This window comes from Stegodyphus dumicola, chromosome 1, assembly GCF_044657685.1.
Source record: "Stegodyphus dumicola isolate Sdum_Otavi_A_Nest chromosome 1, ASM4465768v1".
In the NCBI taxonomy this organism is placed as follows: Eukaryota; Metazoa; Arthropoda; class Arachnida; order Araneae; family Eresidae; genus Stegodyphus; species Stegodyphus dumicola.
Window position 1 is genome coordinate 169,567,634 of NC_140768.1, and position 24,989 is coordinate 169,592,622.

General features: G+C 31.8%; 2 protein-coding genes across 11 annotated transcripts; one reads left to right on the plus strand and one right to left on the minus strand.

Annotated features, from left to right (window-relative positions):
• Window positions 1-6,258: 6,258 nt before the first annotated feature.
• LOC118180527 (platelet-activating factor acetylhydrolase IB subunit alpha2-like) lies at window positions 6,259-13,623 on the minus strand. 10 transcript variants are annotated; one of them, XR_015042892.1, is made up of 4 exons: window positions 13,486-13,623; window positions 12,928-12,998; window positions 12,712-12,847; window positions 6,259-6,487 (listed from the first exon to the last, which is right to left on the minus strand). XR_015042892.1 is itself a non-coding variant. In XM_085823057.1 (2 exons), the coding sequence occupies exons 1-2, from the start codon at window positions 13,291-13,293 to the stop codon at window positions 6,485-6,487; spliced, it is 585 nt and encodes a 194-aa protein (XP_085679183.1). In that variant the 5' UTR covers window positions 13,294-13,549; the 3' UTR covers window positions 6,259-6,484. The 10 variants fall into 10 exon arrangements, 2 of the variants coding, with proteins under 2 accessions (XP_085679183.1, XP_085679172.1); XR_015042887.1 differs by adding an exon at window positions 6,642-6,752 and having other exon boundaries at window positions 12,928-13,549; XR_015042891.1 differs by having other exon boundaries at window positions 12,712-12,998; window positions 13,486-13,579.
• Window positions 13,624-13,681: 58 nt separating this feature from the next.
• Window positions 13,682-24,986, plus strand: LOC118189205 (putative acetylcholine receptor chaperone). Its single transcript, XM_035359768.2, has 3 exons — window positions 13,682-14,159; window positions 15,295-15,430; window positions 22,149-24,986. Exons 1-3 carry the CDS (start codon window positions 14,049-14,051, stop codon window positions 22,406-22,408), a joined length of 507 nt encoding a protein of 168 aa, XP_035215659.1. The 5' UTR covers window positions 13,682-14,048; the 3' UTR covers window positions 22,409-24,986.
• The last annotated feature ends 3 nt before the right edge of the window (window positions 24,987-24,989 follow it).

The following is a 24,989-nucleotide window of genomic DNA, read 5'->3' on the forward strand; positions in this document are numbered from 1 at the left end:
ACCAATTTTTCGCCACTTTTGACCTTCACTTAAATGATGCTTTGAGCCATAACTATAGAATACTGATCACTCTCAGAAACCATATTCCATTTAAACAGTACAACAGACCGGAATTCCAACATGCATCCATTGCGCACCACATTGTCAGTCACCGAATTTGCATATTTCTGGCGTTAACGTACGCGGAAGTGCAATTTTGTGTTCAATTGTATATAATTAATAGAGGCGTAGCTAAGGTTTTCAGCGCCCGGGGACACCTAAAGATTTTGCGCCCCTTTCTTCCAAGAATTCCAAGAATGGAAAACATTTCATTCTGAATCCCCTTATTCCAAGAATGGAAAACATTTCATTCTGAAATGTATATCATCAATTTGCCGCCCCCTGGATGCTGCACCCGGGGACGGATGTCCCCCTTGTCCCACCCTAGCTACGCCACTGTTAATTAACGTAAATAATTATAGCATCGGGCATTGGTTGCAACATTAACTTAATAAGCATATTTTTTCCTCATTATCCTTTAATTTTGATAACCAGTGTATATGGTGCAGCACGAGTTCTGTAACAAAATTGGTCTTAGGGCTTCAAAAGCAAGTCAGCAGCAAGACGCGTTAGAAGCGTACTTGTTCATACTTAACGTATTATTTAAGCTATTTTTACAGTTTAAATATTTTTGAACTCAGACAAGTGCATGTAAGAAATATATCTATATAAGAATAAAATGAATTTAAATATTTATAGAAATTTGCAACAATTAATATTTATTTACCTACCACAGAAATGTAATCTTATAAACATGTCTGTCCGGTCATGTACTTACAGAAAAATACTTGTGTGTATTCAGAAATATTCATGAGCATTCACTGATCCATCTATATAATGTAAAAGAGATGACAGACCTCCTGAGGAACAGGATAGCTTATTTGAATACGGGAAAGCATACTAGTCTTATCTGCTGAGGGGAAATGAGGACTTTCTAAAGAAAACTGGATCAAATTCATGTTTCAGATGTAAATACTGTGAAAACCTATCATGCAACCAGCGTTCGCATGGGTTCGAACTTGGGTGATACTACTAGTATTCAGTAGTCTTAATCATTCAGCCTGTGAAAGTCTCATAAAACCTCCAAAGTATAGGTGGGAAGAACTTAGCACCTTTGTCGCCTCATCCGAATTTCAGCCCTCTGTTTTAGTGAAATTCTTAGTAACATGTTTCGTCTGATATTATTTCTTTATGCCTCTTGTTTTCATAAAGAGACAAATTAATCCTTAACAATTTAGAATCAGCCATAATTTAAGTTTTAGAAGCTAGAAGTCATTTCTGGCCAATCATCCAAGATATAGGTTTTAATGTGGTTTTGCATGCGATTCTCATGGACTATCTTATAAGACCTACAAAAAGCTTCCGAAATCTGTATTTATCTATCTTAAACTGCTCAGGTAGTTGAACTGCATAAACATCACATGTGATTGTGTGACACAGCAAGTCGCTTTTCAAAAGGTAGAACGGATCAGTCTAGGCATTTTGTACCGTTTTACACGTATCCTAATTACCTCTTTGCCTGCTCCCTTTTTCTCATTGACCTATGTTCATCGCCTTTGCTTTCCTTTTCATAGTGGTGCAGTTTCCGAGATGAGATGTCTACTCCAAATCCTTTTGACATCCTCACCGTCCCTCTCTGTCTTCTGGCATCTCGCGAAGACGGTGGTACTACTCACGTATAAGAATTATTTGAAAAATAAATGAATTTTATTCATTGTAAATTCCAGAATTATTTAATTTACTATATTCTGTATGGTTGCTAAGGCAGACTCCACAGATACACTACCTATCAATTCTTGCAGAACTGGACAGGCTGACTGCCAGTACATTGTGCATTTCGATGTCCGACGAAAAATGCTTTCCTTCTGGAACATCTATGTGTTTGGCTCACTACTGTCTTCAACCTGTACAGACTGATATTATATATCTGCTATCGATTTTACCTGCCTTCTAATGGACTCACAGATAATATCAACTGAAAACGCTTAAGATAGCACTTATCTGCATCATTCGTTCTAAACGATGATTTTAATGACTCTTTGAGGAAGTAAGGATAAGAACTTAAATATATAAACAGAGCTACTAAGTATGTCACTGCGTATGCCTCCATAATGATAGATAGCAAACCCATATCTACAAACTTAAAAGGCTACTTCACAGCACTGATCTGGTTATATGTACGCCATAACATCTATCATTTTATACATTTAGAATCTAGAGTGATCCATTCCCAATATTTGCGTCTTTTAAAGGAATATGAATGTTGGACATATTTAGAGTTCCAAGGTTTCTTTAAGAGTGAGAGACTTAAACTTGTTTCCCTCTCTAGCTTTTCTTACGAATGAAAAAGTAAGGTGTGTAAAAATAGATGATACTGTGAAGGCCGTTACTGATCTGTTGTCCAGGCGTTCAGAAACCACAAATCTGTATTCCTACGTCATCAGACAGACTTCCTAGATACATATCTAAAATCATAACAGAACCCTATGAAGAGAACTTTAGTTAAGACATATAAGGGAAACCCTAGTCTCAGAATATTAGCAATTCCATGCTGAAGCATTCGTTGACTAAGTCTTTTATTAGTTTCCCTTCTTACTCTTTGTAATAGAGGTTATAGCAGGGCATTTAATGTTGGGCATTGAGAAATCCAAAAAACAAAACTTGGAAAAGTCAGAATTTCAATAATGTTCCGTTATATATTAAAAAATGCTTTTTACTATACTTGCCCATCAGCAGCCGAGCGGTAAACTCACTGAACACTGATAGTTCGGCCCGTGGTTCGAATCTCGGAGAATGGGCTGGCTGCATGGGTGTTTTCTTGATTTTCCCCATGTGTAACGTATATACGTGGCAGTTTCCTTTAAAGAGTCCTCCAAGAAGGCATCCCTCCCTTTAGTCAGATAGCCCTTGAGTGTTTAGCTGCAATCAAACAAAACGAACGAAATCGCCAGAATTTTGCACTAACGAATCACCTACGCAAACTTCTGGGGGAGGATGGCATACTGCAGCCTTGATCATTATTTAGAAGAAAATGATAATAGCTTTCCTAATCACAATGGTTTTCTAGAAAAGGAGATCAATACTGAAAATGTACTTCTGTTCAGAGCTATATTTTCTGCTTTTTTTAAGAGGAATCACTTGATGTCAATATTTTTGTGACAAAGAAAAAAAGTGTATGAATTAGAGTTCTCTAAAATCTCTTCATTGTTGTTTGCAGAGACCTTCCAATTTTTAAACAAAAATTTCTCGAAGAACTGGTTGTTTCCCATAAAAACTGGTACTTTGTTGTTTTAAGTCATTAACTCTTTCCAAAATTTTTGGAGTGTTATGTTATGTAGATTATTAAATTATCTGCAGTATCTGAAACCTTTTGGCTGACTGCCAATAACCATCAATATTTTTGATGGGCACTGCTGTTCTTTAGTTTAGTTTTAAAATCTGTTCAGTCCTTTTTTCACCGTCTTAACCAGTAAACTAGGTAGGCGTTCATCTCCACTGGCTGCCAATTCATAGGCCAGTAGTGATCTTCACGGGTACAAGTATTCTTGGATTTAATTTTAAAAAGTATCTAAATTTACTGCAATATCATATATCAGGGATCTTTAACTTATAGGTCTCTGGCGATGAACAACATTGGCAGGCATCCATGTTCTTCAATATAATTTTAATTAAAAATGCTATTTAAATTTAGTGCACTACTCTGTACTAGTGAATCTGTTTGTTAACAAGAGACAACCAAGCTTTAACTTTTTTTGGATCGAATGTTATAAATTATGTAGGGGCTACCTTTCTCATGAAAACAGCCTCACATTAACTGAAGATTTGGAACATCTATTCACAGACTACGTGGTTTGCTTCTAGCAGTCACTGCACCTAAGGTACAAAAAGTTCTCTTTGATTTCAAAATTTTTTAGAAATCTGATCGTCCAGTGCTTAGTAACTACCATTCTTGGTACAAAATGCATCCATTCTGCACTCCTGCCTTCGGATCTCACGTCGAAAAGGTAACACAACTATTATTATGCCTGAATAGAGGATCTAGAAATATCCCTCTGCACATATCTATACAAATGTTTCTAGGTTCCCTAATCACATCTGTTTGGCTGTTATGTATAATACAACACTACCTTAAATACCTTATATGGCATTTAACCTATGGTAACGTTTTTAAAAAGTACAAAATCTTTTTTATAGATATATTAAGTTTGTGATGAAGCCACGGTTAATTTTTATACTCCATAAACACAACAACGTGGTTTAACATAGTAAAATCTAAATTTTTTTTGTAGTTTTTTCAACAGTTCACAACAATTTTATTTATATGTAGTAGTATTTTAAAACTGTACTTGGACGTATTCTTGTCTTTACTTACCAGTTTAGAAAATCTGGAAAATGTTTGGTATATACTTGATACTGTATAATGCATTTAATTTGCACCAACAAAACCAATTCTTATTTTTGTTTCACTTATACCTTGCAAAGTTCATAGGATATGTTTCATGTTTTGCAGGTGTAATCTTTGGCATGAAAATACAGTTATATCTTGAACAGATCACTTCCACATACACAAATGATATACCATAACACAAAATATTCTGGTGAAATCCTATCTGAAATGATCTAAATTTTTGTGTCATGTTTCTCAGTATAAATCATACACACCAATACAGAACAGTATATCGTATCTTAAAATATTTTTTGGTTCCTTACGTATATCATTACAGTATTCATTTATGAAACCTCTCAATTTCTAAAGTGCAGGTTTTATTCCATATACTTTTGACACTTTGACGTTTTCAATCTGTAATAGTGCTCAACTAGACCCAATATTTAAAATTGCTTGTTGTAGGCTTTTTACACCCCTATTCTGCATATCACAATATTAGTTGCTGTTATAATCAGTCACATTTATTCATGCTGTGAGAGAAAAACAGCACAGTTCAACATTGATGAAATAATTAACACTTAATTCCAAGAACCATTCCTACTATATTATGATACAAATTTAAGAGATTTATGAATGTGTTAGAATTGTAAAGTTTTCCGTTTAATGAAAACATTAGGAAATGTGACTTCAAATGGTTGCTACAGAATATTACAAGTTTGAATTTAACTGCACACTTTTGCCCAATTCATGCACTATAGAACCTCATTATTTTGGTTTAGTAGATTAATAATTAGATATCAGATTAGCATTAAGTTTTATTTTCTCAGTCATAGAGCATCCAAGAATAGAAATGATAATTAATTTAACACTTCAAAATATACTCATGTGCATGAAAATAACTGTAACTGATGCAAAATGGGAGAAAACATGGTCTTTGTAAAAGCAGTGTTTGTTCTTTAGTTATGAATGTTTAAATCAAATCTGGATTTTATGTATATGCTATTATTATTAAATTTAAATGAAATACATGTATATGCTTAGAGCAAATATTCACTTATTTTTAATGTGTCAAACAATTTATGGATATTAAGAGTTCTGCATAAAATTCAACTCTTTGAAACCATCCATGCAAATGGGAAACAAAGAAATTTCAGCAAGTACTTCTGTAATGACAGGAAATAATAATAGGCATTATCTAACTATTAAGTAATGATAAGACTTATTCTAGAATTAGAATTATTTAATTTCCTGAATGCTTTAACATAAGTCTGGCTACACTCTTCTGTGTGAAAGACCACAAGCCCTTTGCCTGACACACAAACTTTTAAGCCTCCTTATTTTGCAATAAATAGTTAAAAATTAAAAAATGGGCTGTAACTTTAGCACTCATTTTTCATAATTATTATAAGACCAGTATATTCATCTTTTTGATTAGCAGCAAGTTCACTCCTATTTCTTTGTTTTTGAATGTTGAAAAATTAAAATATCTAATTATTGGTAGCTCTTTTGATATTGGAATGTGTGAAAGTTTAATTTGTATACAGCTTTACATACTGAAACTTAATATGCAAGTACTCTTATTAACCAGAAAAAAAAAAAAAAGTGTCCACATTTTTAAGTGACTATAGTGTTTTTTAATCTTAATCAATGAAAATCAATTGATATCATGGATGATGAAATAAAGAATGAAAATATATTTTATTTAAGAAGAAATTGGGATAATGTATTAGTCAATGTCTTGTAAGAAACACTACTTATATTATGCTTCATAGATATGACTAATTCCTAATACGTGGAGTAATTTTCAGTAAAAAATAATTCAACAATGGATATTTTTTTCCCAGACTTTATTCAGAATACATAATAATTATTTTACACAGTTTTTATTCATCTTTTATTTCTGAAAATAAAGACATATCAGATAAAATTCCTTGAATAGAGTATAAATATTATTATTCAACCATATTACTCAAAAATTTATGAGTTTCAGTTTCAGAAAATTCTCCTGGCAGAGCTTGCTCTTGACTTTTAAATACATACCAGATTCCTGCCAATCGTTTACTGAAAAATAAAGAAGACTAAATTCAATTGTGAAACAGCCAAGATCACTGAAAACAATGCACTATTCATTTTGCAAACATAAGTCTGAAATATTAAAAATGATCAGATTGAGATCAGATATGAGATTATTTATGAACAGAAAAATTTGCAGTACTTGCATACTATCCCATTGGCCATGAAAATTGGTGCAGAACCACTAATCATTCCTGAGGAAATCCTTCACAGTCAATGTGATGAAGTGTTAAGTACAAATTCTCTGATTCCTCTTTAAAAATAAGAGAAAATTTTGGCATGTAGGTCCTCGAGAATGCATTGTTAACATAAAATGAACTATTCTCTATTATCCACAATTGGGGGTATCACCCTGGCCAAAAGGGTTCATTGTTGTCTACTTTAACAATTTTCTCTTATACTACCAAGTTACATACAAAACATAAGCATTTTTATTTGTTTATTGGCCATATAACATCATTACAAAATAAAGCAAACTAAAAAAAAAAAGTGTTTTTATAGAAACTGTATGGCAACAGATGAATTGCAAAATATTTGTCCATTATACTTTATATTTTTCAAGCATCACCAAAGAAATGGAATGCTGTCCTGAAAAACATTTCTTAATTTAAATTTCTTTAAATATATCAATCACTTAAAATTATATGCTTGTATATCAATTTCCGGAATTCAGTTATATTAACTGGTGTATTTAAACTTTGATTTTTAATCCTCTGATAAGCATAGTAGCATACTAAAACACCACAGCTCATATTATCAGTTTGCAAAATATGTGAAGGACAAATTATTTTCCATTTAGTGCTAGTAGCAAATATTTTAGCTAAAACCTCACACCATGTATGAATTAGGGCCGGCCCTTGTGATAAGTCATATGACCAAGTGTTCTTGGTTGGGTGGGCTGAGGGCTGCGCCCCCGTTAATTCACCATGTATGAATTAAAATTTGATACTTTTGCCCACATGATTTATTTTGTGGATCATAAAATTCAAAAACCATATCTGGAATATTTACTATTATTAATATCCAATGACAATTTAAATTTGCAGGGATAAAAAATAATTTCGCTGATTTCAATCTTGTTAGTAATGGATCTTTAATACAAAAATTTGGTTTAGGAATTTGTAAATTAGACTTAACAAAGGCAAAATCTTCATAACTGTTTAATATTTTAAATAAAAAAGAATCAATTATAGTATTATAGAGCCATCCTTTTCGAAAACATGAAGATACAGATTTAAACAAGTGCTCTTCTTCATTACTTATAAAAGGATCTATAGATTTTAACATATATGGTGTAATTTCAATATCATGTATTTTTAAACATGATTTGGTCAAATCTTTATTCATTCTAACATTTACTGAAAAGTTTTGCTCTGCTGATGATAAATTTATCTTTTCCTGTGTACAAGGTGGAACATTCTCAGTTAAAATATTATAAATAAATCTTCTAAATTGAAGGGTATCTAAAGAAAGATTTAAGGCTAATTTATTTACATGTTGAAATGCATAATAACAGATGAAGACCCCACAACTGCTTTCATCATTTTGTAAAGCATGCGGTGGACACTGAATATCCCATGAACCGTTAATTTGTAACTCACTGTTAATTACATTAGACCATTTATTAGTTAAGTTTATGTATTTTGGATTGCATGAATTTATTAACGAGTCATATAAATAAAAGGTATTTTTCTTTAAATCTGCTATGATCAGAACCCAATGAGAATCAATGCAAGCAGGAATCAATAAATATTTGAAAGATTTCAAAGAAACAGGAAAAACATTTCCAAGTGATAATGCATCAGATAAGATAAGCTGGGTAATCGAGGAATCAGCAAAAGTATATTGATCATCACTTTCTAAAATTTTGTATAAAAATGCATTTATGATTACATCAAATAACCACCCCCTAACAAAATCTGTACAAACCGATTTTATAAAAAATTCTTCACTTTTACTGATATAAGAATCTAAAGACTTTAAAGCAATACGATTGATACTATAGCAGCCAATTTGTAAAATTCTTTCAGAAATATCTTCGCTAGACTTTAATGGAAGGGAAAATGATTTATTTTGATCAACACTGGTTAAATCACATAGATATTTATCACTGTCATTTAAATCAAATGCTACGGCTTTAAATTTAATTTTCTTTTCCACACATTCATTTATTTCTGGGTCATCTACATTATCATTAAAATCTTGATTCTTATTCTGCTGACATTTCAGTAATTTTCTCTTTTTAGAAGTTTTAAACAATTGTGGATTAAGTTTTTGATTTGGTGCAACTGAACACGATGCACTTAAAACTGCTCTTGAATTTTCATTCGAGTTTAAAATTCCTCTACATTCTGAAACTAATGAATTTAATGTTGTATGAACACACTTTAACATGACATTTTGGACTTTTGGTTGTCTTATTAATTGCAGTAATTCTTCTACAAGCTTTTCACATGCATTTACTCTCTGTTCAATACTTTGTGGATTGTAATGATTAACAGAATACACATTTATTGATTTCATACTTTCATTGCATTTCTGATTCGATTCAAGATTAATCCCCGAGGGATTAAACACACAATCATTTTGTCTATTAAGGAATGAATGCACTTTATGTATATGTTTGCACAGCAATTTATCTAAGCAATTGCAGTGATACAAGTGACTACATAATTTGATACATGATACTTTAGGGCATCTATAAAAGCAAAAATCCTGACACGGACAAATTTCAAAAAGACGCTGCACAGTATATATTTTATTTTTTGTCTGAGAACAAACAGTCCAAGAAGTATCAGAGCATTTATTTACATCACTGTCCCTAATTTTTAGTCCTCTCTGATGCCTACTTAAACAAGAAATGGAATTTCTGGGAGCTACATTAGTGTATAATTTATAGGTATGATTTAAATATTTATCTTTCTCAATTGTCAGAAGTGTAGAAATTAAAATATCTAATCGTCTATTATGTCTCCGCTTAAAATAAACAGTTTTCAACTGATTGTGAAAAGATTCACAGTACATGTTAGTATCAGTAAATGCATGTGGAAAGTTCCGATAACACAAAGCCCATTCCTCTAATCTATTTTTATAATTTTCAGAAAAATATTCAATAAAATCTCTACTTTTCCTAGAATAGTCATTCAAAAACTTACTTATTTGATCATGAAAAGTGATCTGGTTTCTTTCATGTAATATTTTTGTTAATTCTCCTAGCATTTTTTGTCGCACTTCCTTTATCTACCACTTTAGAATTTAGTTGCCGGAACCAACTTTGGCGTACGTGCCACGAACATAAAAGATGCTTAACATCTTGACCAAAAACCTTTGAAAATACAGGATATGTAACTTTGTCATCATCTGTCATTACACAGTTTACATATAAATTTGGTACACGACACTTTAAACTATTAAATAAACAATAAAGAGTGTCAGCATCTAGAAAATTAATAATAAAATGAGCAACTGGATAGCCACAACCAAATTCATCAGGTACTATAAGATTAAGAAGGTAAAAATCATACTGGTTAGTCTTATGTGTAGAATCGATACATAAAATCTCTGTACAACCTTTTATCATCATTTCTTTCTGTTCACGCGTCTGAAGACCAAGAGCAAACGATACTTTATGATTTGGAAGATTATCTAGATCAGTTGGACCGTACAAAGTTGAATTATTCTGAGGCTTATATAATAACACAGGACTGCATGCTTCACATTTTAAAGTTTCAATGATTGAATTAACAGAAACTGTATCACTACTTGGACGCAATGAATTGTTTAAATATCTAGAAATAGTTTTACGGGAGACAAAGCTTTCCTTTACAGGGAAATTATTTCTATTCTCGCGATTTCCTGATCCATCTTGTAAGATATCCCTTATTTTTTGTGGAGGCACAGATAAACGTAAATTTGCTTTTATCAAACACCGCGTACTTTGTTTCAATGGCTGATATTTACAATTTTCAAACTTTTGCTCATGATTATGTTTAGGAAAGTAAAAAACAGAGATTTTATTCATTTCTTCACAAGACCATATTCTGACCGGACAACATACACTTTTTGAAATTGTACCTTTTTCATTTTTCCAACTAGTTTTTTTTTTCAAAATCAGAATAACCTTGCGTGGTAAACTGACAACAATAATAATGATAAGTTTTAGAATTTTTCGTTACTTTAGAAAACTTTCTGAATGAAGTAAATGTCGAGGTTCCTTCCAGTTCTAGCCAATCTTGAAAATAACTCATTGTTTCAAATGAATATTCTTTTAAGTTATTTAAATTATGTTCATCTGCTAAATGCTTATTAAAATTTAAAACATATGTAAAAGACTTATGGCAATCAGGTATGAAGCATACATACAATTTATTAACTTCTGTGCAAAATTTCTTATGTTTAAAAAAATGATAATTTGCAAGGATAACATTTATTACAATTTAGACATTTCCGAGGGTAAACAGATGAAAAATTTTGTTTTAAATCAGGTACTTGTTTATTTGAACATTTTTTTTTTTGTGGTTATAAAATGAATTCTTCGATTTATAAGTTTTCAAGCATATTTCACATTTACGAAGATAAGCCATTTCTATTTTATCACTAATACATTCTTTGGTTTCTAATTTTTTAGCACTCAATACATTATCAATGTTTATAAGAATATTACTCCGAGGAGAAGTTATTGAAAGTTTAAAATTTTCAGTTTCAAGTTTTTCTTTGCAATTTTTTTTTTATGATTATTAAAAGAACTTTTAGTTTTATAGTTTTTTTTTACAAATATCACATTTTCTAGGATAAAGCGATGGTGCATTAGAGTCAATTTCGGACCCCCCTCCAGTCAGAATAGAACACATAGACTTATTTTTCCTCACCTGACAATTAATTTCACTGCTTTCTACATGATCTTTTAGTAAACAAAATTTATTAAAGTGAAAGAAACTTAGGCCTGAACTACAAGAAGTGCTTCTTCTGGTCATAGAAATGTTCTTTTGCTGCAAAACATAACTAGAGGCAAAGTCAGAGTAAAAATCATCTTTTGTTGTACACAATTTAGGTTGTGAAATATCAAAATTTGTTGAATCATTTTTTAAACTCCCTTTGCCACTAACAGAAGCACAATACAATGGATAACAATCACTGAAAGAAACAGCACTTGCCTGCTGTACACTACAACCAGCAGCAGTGACTGCATTCTTTAGTGATGATCCCATGTAGGCCATTACACTTCTTAGGCGCAAAACAGCTGAAGCAGCATTCTTCAGATGCAAACTGCCACTAACAGTCAAATCCCTCCTTGGACACAAACCATCACCAAAAGCACGAATTGGTTTCTTCTGAAAACTAGCAATTGGGACAGTAGTGTTCGTAGAAGAATTAACAGTGGAACTAGCACTGCTCCTCAGAAAACGGCCAGAACCATGGACTGCAACACGCCTGGAGGAGTCAACATCAGCAAGGATATCATTTCTATGACAGGGGCTGGGAGTGACGTTATTCCTTGAATGCAAACCAGAAGCAGCATTCTTCGGATGACAGCCAGTACCACGGACACCAACAAGTCTAGAATGACAGCCAACACCGGGAATGACAACGTTCTCAGGACTTAGGCCAGGGGTAGCAACGTTCCTTGGACGCAAATCAGAACCAGAACGAGGGACGGCAGCATTCCTTGGACGTGAACTAAAACCATTGACATACTTAAAATGAGAGCCAACACTACATATGGCAACATTTCTAGGATGACATCTAGGTTTAGTCCCATTCCTTACATGCAAACCAGAACCAGTTCTATGGACAGAAGCGTTCCTTGGGCGAGATCCACCACCATGGCCAGCAATGCAAAGAGACCGAGAGCTAGCATCTGGGTTGGCAACGTTTTTCGGATGTGAGCCAGGGGTGGTATCATTTTGCAGATGCAAACTAAAACCATCTGTGTGGTTAACAGCATTCTTTGAATGAGAGTCACCACCATGGACAACACATTTAAAACGAGATCCAGCACCAGAAATAGCAACCCTCTTCAGCCGAGAGCCAGAAGCAACTTTAGCAGCATTTCTCAAATCAGAATTAGCCTTCCTAGTAGCATCTACAGCACAACCATGCTTTAAAACAGTTGAATAGAGAGGATAAGAAGGGCTTGCAGAAACAAAAGAATCACTCAGAGGTGGAAAATCCAATGTAGTAAATGAAACACAAGGCAATACAAAAGGACTTACCTTTGTAGAAACTGGCTTTGAAGTCAAAACAATCTTGATATTATCCAGGAAAACTGCCGCAAGTTTCTTGTTCCCCAGACGGTTTAGATGTAATCCATCCCTAGCCAATAACTTAGCTCCAAAATGATGAGACGACCTGCAAATAAAAAACGCTTCTCGATTTTGGCAGTACTTTTCAAGTTGGGAATTAATTTCTACAATCTTTCTATTAATTACCTGTAAACGGTTCAAAGCTGCTACTCGCTGATTTAAAGTTGTGAAAAAATCTTCACCACGTGGTAGGATATCTGAAATGATAACATTGATATTCAGGTTCAAACGTTTAATATCCTTAAAGAGGCAATCGTACTTTTTAAGAATATCTTCAACACTGTCATTCGAATTGTTGGTACCAACATGTACCAAAATTAAATGGTATCGATTGTCCAAAAAGGATATCTTACGTCTTAACCTTTCTATCGTTGCACCAGGAGAAGAATGTAAATCTACTTCATAATTCAGAAGATTCGCCGGTAAATATTCATCCAAATATTTAACCATTGAATCTCCAATTATAAGTAATTTCATCTTTTTTGGTTGCATATCGGCAAAACAAACAACTACAAATCGAAACACAGATCAATAATTATATATGCTGTAAATAAAATGCAACTATAAATTAAATGAAAATCAAACACTAATCATAAATATAACAAAATACAAATAATTATTAATAGAAAAAAAGAAGATAAATAGCTGAAGGAAAGCGAGAAAAATGGCGCAAAAAATACACACCTCACACTCGCTAATTAACACGTGAACTAAATTAGCGCCAATTCTTGACCTCGCGGAAAAATTTACGGGAAAAAAATAACGCCAAATGCTCGCCAAGCTTTGTTGCCAACGGAGATATCAAAGGTACATATCCGGTGATGACGTAGAACACACTTCCGGGTTCCGATCTGCGGAATTCTGTAAAACTCCACCATGGCTATGTCATCACTCCCCGCTGCCTGTTTCAGGGTAAAAAGCTCTATAAACTAGCCCTTCTCTTTGTGAATAGCCTGTTAGCTATTCCAAGGAGGTTCTATTCTAACCTCCTTGAGCTATTCGCACCACGCACCGTCGGTGCGATTATCCACTGCGGTTTCGCTAGCCGTCCGACGCTAGACAGGTAGTCACACCTTTAGGTCTGTCTGTCATTGTTACTGCGCTTATGGTTTCTACAAGCGAAGAATCCAAGTAATTTGTTTCTGGTCATAGTAATTGAGAACGTAGAGGCTGTAAAAATTGTGTGTTAACAGTATTGAAAATAAAACGGATATTATGATATATAATTCCATTTCTTGGTAGTGAAGATGGGTTCTATAGTTTTGAGCACACTTTCAATATTTTTAGGATTATTTTTTATCCTTGTAGGCTCCATGAAGATTTCTCCAAAAATTAATAAAGAAATGCATAGAGAAATTGTAAGTGAATGTTTTTATTTGTATGCTTTTTATTTTATTTGCATTTACAAGGAGTATATTTTGAAAAAAGTTCCAATAGTGCAAAAGTTTCCGCACAAAAGTCTCGATTGACAATTATAATTCTGACAGTCAAGCAGTGTAATGTTCAAAAGGTCAATTTCTTTACGCAAAGCAGAATTATTACATATGTATATGTAGGATTTGAAAGTGACAACCATGGAACAATGCCTTCTTTTTATTACATATGCAGACTTGCTAGAGAAAGTTGTTTTTTAACTGATTTAAAATTGTTCTCAACTGCATTGCAAGTAACATATTTTGTTTGTTGAATGTTCTTAATCATTAAGGTAAAAATAAGGGAAAGATCTTAGTCTTTTATTTTCCAGATTTTAAGGTTTAATTAAGTGAGAATATTTTATTAAATGATAAAAAAATATATTTATGAGGTTATTAAAATATATAGAAATTGAAAATTTTGGAGTGATACAGAGGATTTTATCAACCTAATTTTCATTTTATTGATATTATGTTGTACTTAATTGGTATGGTGAAACATCTGTACTAGTAAGGCTTTGCGAATCCATAAATATTTGCATAACTAGTAAGGCTTTGCGAATCCATAAATAAAATTTTAAAACAGTGTGTTACAATATTTTCCACACTTTTAATATATATAATAATTTTATTTTTAAATATGATTAACCTTTTGAAGACGGGATGGCCATTATAGTGGCCATAGAGTCCTCTCTTTGAAAAGACGGGGTTGTCCACTTTAGTGGCCATGTCTTTTTCCCCCATTTTCCAGGCTGAAAAGTGGGGTGAAATGTCAAATTTGACGTCCCTAGGGTTTTAACCACTTCTAAATCACATTTGATGTGGTGGACCTATAGAGGGAAACTGAAGTATTTACAACTTTGCCAATAGTAATTAGTGTATAGTTGGAGTGAAGTGGTAAATGGTAGGTAAAAGTCCTCTTTAGATAATAGAATATTTTTGCTTCTGAGAAAGAGAGACCTATGCTTCTTATTTTTCAGATAACAAGAACTTTTTTGTAGAACTAATACTAATGTGAAATGTGCCTGCTTAAAAATATTGTTAGTAATGTAAATATAATTTTTTAATTCATATGTTTCAGAGAAGAAACTTTGTGCAATATGCGAAAGTGTTTCCCTTGGCAAAAACCATGGGAATCAAAATGCCATCTAAATATTTCCGAGTAGTGGTTGGCTGGCTTGAAGTTCTTTGTGGAGCTATTCTTATATTTGTCCCAGGTATGTTTTAATTTTTTAATAGTAACAGTTGTATAGTTTATAACTATATTTTAGGATGGCAAAAATTTATGTGTTAATTATATTCCAACTCAGTTAGGTGTATCTATAATCAGAGCTTAATTTCTAAAATTAGAAGTGCTAGAACCCTACGGAGAGTCATCAGAAAAAAAGGAAAAAAATAAAAATAAATATTACAGTAATAAAATAAAAAGTAGTCAAAATATTACATAATTAAAATAATAAAATAATCAGCAATTAAAATACTGGGTAAAAATATATTTCATGCTGCCCCTTGGTGATTTTTGTTAATTGGCCAGCAAGGCACAATTTCAAGATGGATGCTATACAAAACCAAAATAACAAGTCAGAGAATTGCATAAGCTCGATGTTTATGCACACATAGAGGTAAAAATATATTTATGTGGCCCCCTTGTCTATAATTGCTGATATTTAGCGGTACATGGACACCAAGTTTGTGTAATTCTTTGACTTGTTATTTTGGCTTTATGTAGTGGTGATTTTTGGTGAAAAATTGCCGCTACACAAATCGAAAGTAAGGTACTTTTCCATTTTGCCGGCACAAGCGATAAAGTCACCAAAAATGGTACAGCCTATGCCAAACGGAATATCCTCGCTGGTAACCTTCTGCGCCTCATTTCCAAAACAAACCGCAGCCATTTCTTATCAGATTGATTGTTTCTTTCAATACTGGCATACAATTTCATAGAATTTTTACCAGATAGTTCAATTTTATACCCTAAGGCCATTAGCGGTAATTAAGTCAATTAGGATGCAATCTCACCGCTCGCTTGAAAGCGAAAATATAAAAAAGGCAAAATCAAGGGTTAAATTCATCAATTTTAATGAGAATGCACTAGTGAAGTAAAGCACTGTGGTTTTGCATAATTTCTGAGTAAGCTATTCGTATGAACTGAAATAAAGTAAATTCTTAATGTCTTTTCACAAATTTATTGTCTTTTTACAAAATTTTAAATGATATTAAAATTGTGATGCCTTCAAAATAAAAAAGTTATTAGAACTAACATTTTTTATATGTATACTGTGTGTTATACTGGTGTCGCCACATAAATTCACAGAAATAAGAGTAAAAAATATCCTCCATAGTGACGGTATCCTGACGGTCTACCATACGCATTTCTATAAGTGTTTATAATGTATTATAAAGTGTTGTATAATGTATTATAAGTGTCCTGTTTATAATGGCTACTAAGTAAACCTTCATTTACACACCTGTCAATTAACGCCTTTCCCCCCTTTGATTCCAAATCGTACAGAAACTTCAAATTATTCAAACTATTTTGGCCTGCATAGTGGCGATTTTTAGCACAAAAATTCCTGCTACGCATTTGTGCAATTCTTTGACTTGTTATGTTAAAAAAATAACAAGGTCAAAGAATTGTACAAACTCGGTATCCATGTACATAAATCGACCTATTTTCACTTAAAAAAAATCCCCGAATTGCACAACCTATGCTTTACGCACTCCCTTGAGTTTGTCCATGTACACATCGATGTATTTTCACCTAAAACGTCAAAGGAGCACCCAATTCTACAGTAGAGGCAAACAAAAAATACATAATCTCAATAAACTACATTTTGTATCAAACAATAAAATAACACAAAAAGGGAAAAACCTGTTATGTGTTTTAGCACTACACAAAGCAAAAATCCCCTTACCTTATTTAGAAATTCATTCGTCTTCAGTCTGTGGCACACAAAATTCCTTAACAGCATCCAAAAACTTCCTAAAATTATCTGAACTACAATCCGTACATTGACATCGCCACAGAAATTCACAAAAATAATAGTAAAAAATATACTACGTAGTTCCGTACCATGGCTACTAAGTAAACTTTTATTTACACAATTATTTCACTCAAATAATGCACTTTTCCCCTTTCGTTACAGAAACTTCAAATTAATCCTACTACATTCAGCCATTGTAACGTCTAAACAATGAAACAAACAATGTACTCCCTAAGCAACACACACCACAGAAGCCCTTGCAAAACATCCCATGATTCAAAATTTCTCAGAATAATGCAAATGATTACATCATAATAGGGTTTCCATAACATTCAACTACTCAAGTTACCATAAATGATACAAAAATTTGGCGATAAACGAAGCAACAACTTGGCGATAAACGAAACAACAACTTGGCGAAAATGAAACAACAACTTCGCGATAATGCAAGGGGTACCTTAAAGTCAACTCTAACCATATATAAATACTGTATTAAAACTACATAACTAAAATGTATTGCTCAGCTGCCAGGTTTAGACCAATATTTTAGAATGTTGAGATTTTCACGATCAGTGTACAGAAGTTCTGTATCTGCCTAAAAGTGTGTCAATGCCAAACACACTAACTTACACCATATGTTTTTTCTGTGATAATTATTATGATGATAGGAGGTATCTGATTCTTCTGTTATGTCAAATAACATTTGATAATGCTTTGCAGCGAATATCTGGACTGGGAGAAGTATGAATTTCTATAGGTCTTCAGTCTTATTTAATTTGATTATATGTCTAAATAAAACACTTTTTCGTATGAGATGTAATCAGATATATATATATATATATATATATATATATATACTGTGCAAAGAAAAGGACGGGGGAGGACAGTTCTATATCTCCCGTTCTACTGGGCCAATTGATGAAATTCAAATTGCATTTTTCATGTCTCAAAAGTGCGACTTGGGATGTATATTAGATTTATATATAGCATCATTCTAACAAAGGTATTTCGACACAAAATCTGACTTTTTCTGAAACGACGTCAATTTTTCCCCATATTTCGATTCTACGACTCAAATTATGCCTAAATATTAAATTTTATAAAATTTGGTGTGACATTTACGGAGAAATTAAAAAAATTATCTTGGCATATTTTTTTCAGTTTTTGCCAAGAATAATTTACTTAACAAACTTTTCCCATTTCCTTTTCAACTCCTTTTCCTTTTTTTTCTTTCATTGCAGACGAGTGGGGAAAAAGTCATCCTTCATACTTTCAAATAATTTTAACAAAGTGCGTAAACCACATTTGGCATTATTATTGCTAAAAAAAAAAAAGATGCCAAATTTCAAAACACTCCAATATATAAATTCATGTACATCTTAGACAATTTTGAATAAAAAAACTCCAATTTTTTGCAGGTGTGCCTAAAAATCCTTTTCCATTGATGAATTAGATTTTAAGAAATATTTTTGGATAATATTAAAAAGGCTAAGGCAAAGCGAATGAAAATAAAGAACCAAGAGCCTTTTGATATAAAAATAAAAAAATACAAACAGAATTTCTACACAGCCTTTGAAGAAATAGAGAAATAGGACTGCTCTTGCAAGACACCTTTTTTAGATTCAGGATAGATTTATAAAAATCTATCCTGAATAGTTAAAAAAAATGCAGCCCTAACAATAATAGCTCTTCCTCATACTCAAGTTAGTGTGGAAAGACTCTTCTCAGCTGTAAAGTTTATCAAATCGTAGCTATGGTCCTCCAACACAGAAGATCTTGCCGAAGCTATACTGTTTCTTAGAAATAACTAATGCCAGTTTTTCTATTTCATAATAAATGCTAAGGTATCGGACTACGTTCTGATTATCAATTTTGAAGAAATTTTTATTACTTTAATTTAAAGCTTATATTTTTAGCTTCCAAAACCCATTTTTGTTTTGTCTCTCTGGTGATTAGAAGTAGCATTATGGCTGTTTTTGTTCTACACCATGAACCGGAAGTTGATATTTAAGGGGCATAGACATAAGGGGGGGGGAACAACATAGCGCGCAATGAACTAGAAGTTGGTCTTTTAGCACTATCCTTATCTTCAGGGCAGATGTTTTTATTTTATTCGGCTTATAATTCCTTACTAAATGTAGTATTTCATCTCCATGTACTCCGTCTTTGATATGATTTAAATCAAATTCCTCGTCATTATAAATATCACGAATACACATCAAATAGTTTCCTGGTTACAATTTTCTAATTTCAAGTATGCGTAATGTATGCTTTACGCATGCACGCATTGAAAGAAATGTTTAATAAAATAAACAAATAAATATTAAGCTTTTTTTTTTTTTTTTTTTTTTTTAATTTTGATACTTTTTAGATCATAATTATTGCTCTTTATTTCATAAATTATGGTTTCATATTTTTAATTTTATAATTTTTGCATGCCATCTTACCAGATTTAAACTGATGATCTATAATCCAGAATCGCCGAAGTCCCAACAAGTCCGGATTAAAGACTTTTGACTGTACTGTGAAAGCTTCTGCCAGTGAATAGAAACTAGGAGACAATAAAACATTTTCTGAAAATTATAATGAAGCTAATAATGCTGCTGGTAATAGAATATTTGATGTTGAAATTCTAAAATCTGTATTTTCTGCATTATCCTGTCCAGTGTGTTTCAAAACTCAAAACAATAATGAGAGTTTTAATAACGTATCATACCAAAACAAATGCTTGTTGAGTTTGTTGTTTGAAAAAATGAGTTGACAACATTTTGTCTTGGTTCCTATATAGGAGTAATACATTTTAATAATGGATTTTTGGGTATGTTAAAAATATTGGCAGAACTTAATATGAAACATGGACAATATACTGTCAAGGGAAATAACTAAATTGATAAAATTCGGATTGTCGATTCAAAACGGCATTCTTTACATTCCGCAAAAATCGCAAGAAAAAAATTAAGAGCTTCTTTAAAGAAAAAATCTTCTAAAATAGAGTTAACAGAAGGAATAATATACAAAACAGGGCAGTTTTAGCAACATAATATATCAGTTTCTAATATATTTTCTAAAGATAAATCTTTAAATTTGTTTTTTGAAAAACTTGTTTTTGTCAATATTTCTAATACGAAAACACCGTAACATAAAATATTACTATAGCAATTTTATGATACTTCCCACAAATATTCTATAGAATATTGGGAATTAAATGGACTAAAAGTTTAGGTTTATATACATATTTAAGATTTTTGCAGACAATTTTGTAAATGAAGAGAGAAACATTTCTCGAAAAATAACTAGTGTATGTACTCAAACAGGTACATTTAATAGACATTTTGCTTTATGACTTAGATTTTAGTCCATTTTATTTCTTATACTTTAATAAATATAAGGGAAAAATAAATAAAATTAAAATATTGATAAATAATTTTGAGAGAACTAATCTTGTGATACTGAAATTTGAATACATATTTGATCCAAAATGTGAGACAAAAGTAAAAATTACATTTTAATAATATGTTTATAAACTGTTTCTATCATTTTAGGTAGCATTCTGCTAATTAACACCAAAAATGAATTTATTTGTACACTTTTTCAAAGTTAGGGTATCGAACGTAGTCAGATACCTTTTTATAAATAATTTGCTATGCCATCATTTTTTCTTCTGTAGTATCTATTATTTATTTTATATTAAAAAAATAAGCTGTAACCCAGTGGCGTAGCGAGGGGGGGCAAGGGGGTGTATGATGCCCCGGGCGTCGCTCGCAGAGGGGTGCCAAATGGTCTCCAAACAAGATTTTCATCATACCACTGTGTTTCTTTCGGGGGGGGGGGGCGCCAAAAAGGTATTTTGCCCCGGGTGCCAGTTATGCTCGCTACGCCACTGCTGTAACCCATGCGTATATGTTTACATATATGAGGGAGTTGGAGGCATTAAAATTCCAGGAGTCTGAGTCGGTCATTTTCCCTACTTACTTCACAGCCCAGCATTGAGGAGCTAAAATTTTGAGAGCCAATTTTTAAAAAACTGCTCGTGCGATTTTTACAAAACTTGGCAGTTTGGCATAATTTCAGTCGTAGAATTGAAATATGGATTAAAATTGGCATGTCATTTCAGAAAAAGTCCCATTTTATGTCAAAATACCTATATTAGAACAATGCTATATATAAATCTAATATATATCCTAAGTCGTGCTTTTGAGGCATGAAAAGCGCAACTTGAGTTTCGTCAATCGACCCAGTAGAACGGGAAATACAGAACTGTCCCTTTTTTGTGGTGTACATATTCCAACAACTGATATGGATAACATCATCATGAAGCCTCTACATTCAGTAAAATCGGAAACAGCATTTATAGTGGCTGCTACAAGAATGGATATCCTGCTTTATCTTAAAGTTAATTGGAAATTCCAGCTTTATACAAGGGTCTAATTAACAAGCCTTTGTATGATTAAATCTTCAGAATGAGCATCTGTTCTTGAAAACTGCTTCCACAGTTTGTGAACTTTAGTAATACATTATTCACACTATCATATCTTAGCTTGATGACTGTTGTGCCTCAAGCTACCTATGCTATTACATCGCACATTGTATGCAAGTGATATAGTGAAGTCTAAAAAATAGCTGAATTTTTAACTTATATTTAAAACATGAGTGACAATCCTTTTCAAAATAACTGTTTTATGCGACTTTTGTATTACAAAAAATGATACAACTTAGACAAAAGCTATGCAAACAATATTCACAAGCAATGCAAACTTTCTTTATGAGACTTATAAGCAAATTTGGTGAAGACCGCTTTATTTTTTAGGCAAATGATCATATACTGTGATTTCCCCCTTTCTTGATAAATAATCAGTGTGTTTTAAAAATTGTTGATATTTTTTTTCTTTAAAACTGTAAAAGTATTTAATATTTGTTACAAAATTTTAGTTAAAAAAAATTTTTTTTTTAGGTGTTGTAAAGCAACTGGCAAATATAATCTTACTAATCCTGATGTTGGGTGCGTTTTACACACACACAATTTTAGAAGACAAATTTGAAAGAACGGCTCCATCTATTGTGTTTGCTCTTATGCTAGGATGTCGGCTTGTCGTCTACATGCAAGTTAAACGTAAGGAAAAGAAATTGGCAAATGAAAAAACTCGGGACGCCACACATAGAGAGTTGTTTAGGACTGATATGGTTGCAAATAAAGATACTAAACAAGATTAGAATAATTCACTTTATCAGCCTTTAGTGAAATGGTATGCACAATATAAAAATAACTTATATTCTTTATATTATTTTCATATAAGTTCTATTAACACCTTTTTTTACTTATACACGTTTATGTTTTAGGTATATTTATTTTTTTTATTCTGTATATTACATACTAGTCATTTTCATGTTAACTGTTTTAGGAATTTTATTTAAATATATTCTTGTTAAATTAATTTTAATTATTTAAATATCTGTTTTGAAGTTGATTTCATAACTGTGAAATTTGTGCAAAGGGAGCCATTAAATGAATTTTTTTTTAATTTTAAAAAATTGCATGAATCATAATTAAAGCACTTTTCCCCCCTTTATACATTTTTTTATATCTAAAAAAGCTTTTAAAACTCACTGGCATTCCTTGTGAAATGAGTTTACACATGCATTATGAAATTTAAGAGTGCATTTTTGGTTTCATAATCTGTATGAGCTTGTATTTGCATGATATATATATATAAATACACACATATATTTGTATACTTCTAGTATAATTTTTTTGCTTCTGGCATAATATCAATAGTAAATATTTAAGCAACATTTTCAGTAAACGAAATTATTAGTTTAAATTTTTCCGTACATGTTAAATAATTTTTCACAGGAAAATTGATCATCCAAGTGAGATTATTTTTGTTATGGAACAATCTTGTATTACTCTTTGCATTATGTCATAAGTTCAAGGGATCAGTGGCAAACAGGCACATGCTACAAAAGTGCAATTTTAGATAAAAAAGGAACATATTAAAATTTTTTCTTGCAGAAATGTGATGCACAACAGGAATTATTCAAACTTGTACTTTTAACAGATATGACTATGCATGTATGAAGCTATGACACCTCCTTTAAAGATAAAACACAAAATTATTTATAAAATATTTCAGAAATGCAGTATAAATTTATGTATTAAAAGTAGTTGCATATACATGTTGCTTGGCAGGGATTCCATCATTATTTAAGCTAATCACGATATAAATGAAGCATTTCAGTTTTAAGTAAATAATGGTTATATATGAGATATGTTAGGATTTTGCATTCTGCTCTAGTATCATAATGTATTTCTTGGAAGCATTTTATTCAACATATTTACAAATTCTACTTTTTAGATATCCAAATATCATCAGTTAGGGATTTTCAATGAATGAAGGAATTATTGTGGGAACAGTTCTAAAATGTTACAGAATTAGTCTGCCTTATTATATCTCCCTCCGAAAAGTTTGATGGTATACTCCCTCATTTAGTTTAAAGGGCCGCCCGTGTTTAATGTGTAGGCTTACTGATGGAAGTTGGAGGATGGTATAGAAAAATTAAAATGAAGATTTTACACACACATACATTTAAGTTAAATTTATTCATTCAAAATGACCCTATGTAAAATTGGTCGATGATATTAGAAATAAGATACATAATTTGTCTGCAATTATATTCATAGTAAATATTAAAGCTGTTAATGAATTGCTATGTGTGCTTGGACAGTTACTTGGCATCATATTGAGATTAAAATGTTTCATAAAACCAAATGCCTTTTAATTTAGTTTGAAATCTCCAGTCTTAATAAGAGGAACATCTGTAGGCCACTTAATGAAATAGAATACACAAACACACTCACTGTCTAACAAACAACCTTGCCACTCCCATGGGGTTGCATCAACAAAATAGGGCTATTTTTGATGCATTACTATGCATATACCCTTTTCCCAGTTAAATTTTGTGTGTTTGTTAATGTGTTCTTTCATCTATTTAATTATGTATTTAAATTGATAGTAACATTTGTAGTTTCAAAGATATAAGCATTCACACACATTTCAAATAGCGTCTCAATTTTTACTTTCCCATCAGATCATTATGGAGGATCGTAATCCCACTTTAAAAAGTAGACACATAAAATGTGCCTCTTTTCTTTTAGGCCCTTTAATTTATGAACCTTTTGTTTCATGCTGTTTTGGAGTAAATCATTTTCTTGTATAGTTAAGCTGCATTCTTTACAATTTTAAATGTTTTCTTGCATATCAAAGCTTAAATATATTAGTGTGTGTTATGTAAATAGTTTATTAGATAGAATTTTCAAAGTATTACAATATAGTGTTAGCATAATTATAAAACTTAGATTCAATGTTGCATTTCTCTTACTGTTTACATCGACAGAACTAAACATTTTAACATAGTTAATATAGTGGTTCTTTAAAATTAGCATTTTAGAAAATAAATATTGCCATAAATGTGAATTTGTATGAATATTTGTGAATTTGCTCTTTCTGGTGATGAAAAGTGAGAATATTCCTTCATGTTTTTTACTGAAGAAGGTCTGCATTGGATAAGCAGTGCTATTTAATTTTTTAATGTGCCAATACTGAAAGATTCTGAAAAAAATTAATGCAAGGCATTGTAAAATAGTTATGTCTTATTAGCAATTGATTAATTTGTAACCTTAGCATATTCAAAAATTAAAATAATTGAATGGAGCATATTTTTTGTGAAAATCTATTGAATTTCATTTCCTAATCCCTGTATGTAATTTAATAAAAAATGTATATGTAATGTTTTC

What these genes read in the sequence shown, in the direction of transcription:
- LOC118180527 (XM_085823046.1), bottom strand. Translation starts at nt 13,293, where the DNA reads ATGCAACCAAAAAAGATGAAATTACTTATAATTGGAGATTCAATGGTT. An exon ending in CAAAGCCAGTTTCTACAAAG is followed by an intron (nt 6,505 to 12,711) that starts GTAAGTCCTTTT and finishes AATTGAATTTAG; the next exon opens with TCTTCTTTATTTTTCAGTAA.
- LOC118189205 (XM_035359768.2), top strand. Translation starts at nt 14,049, where the DNA reads ATGGGTTCTATAGTTTTGAGCACACTTTCAATATTTTTAGGATTATTT. An exon ending in AAGAAATGCATAGAGAAATT is followed by an intron (nt 14,160 to 15,294) that starts GTAAGTGAATGT and finishes CATATGTTTCAG; the next exon opens with AGAAGAAACTTTGTGCAATA. An exon ending in TATTCTTATATTTGTCCCAG is followed by an intron (nt 15,431 to 22,148) that starts GTATGTTTTAAT and finishes TTTTTTTTTTAG; the next exon opens with GTGTTGTAAAGCAACTGGCA.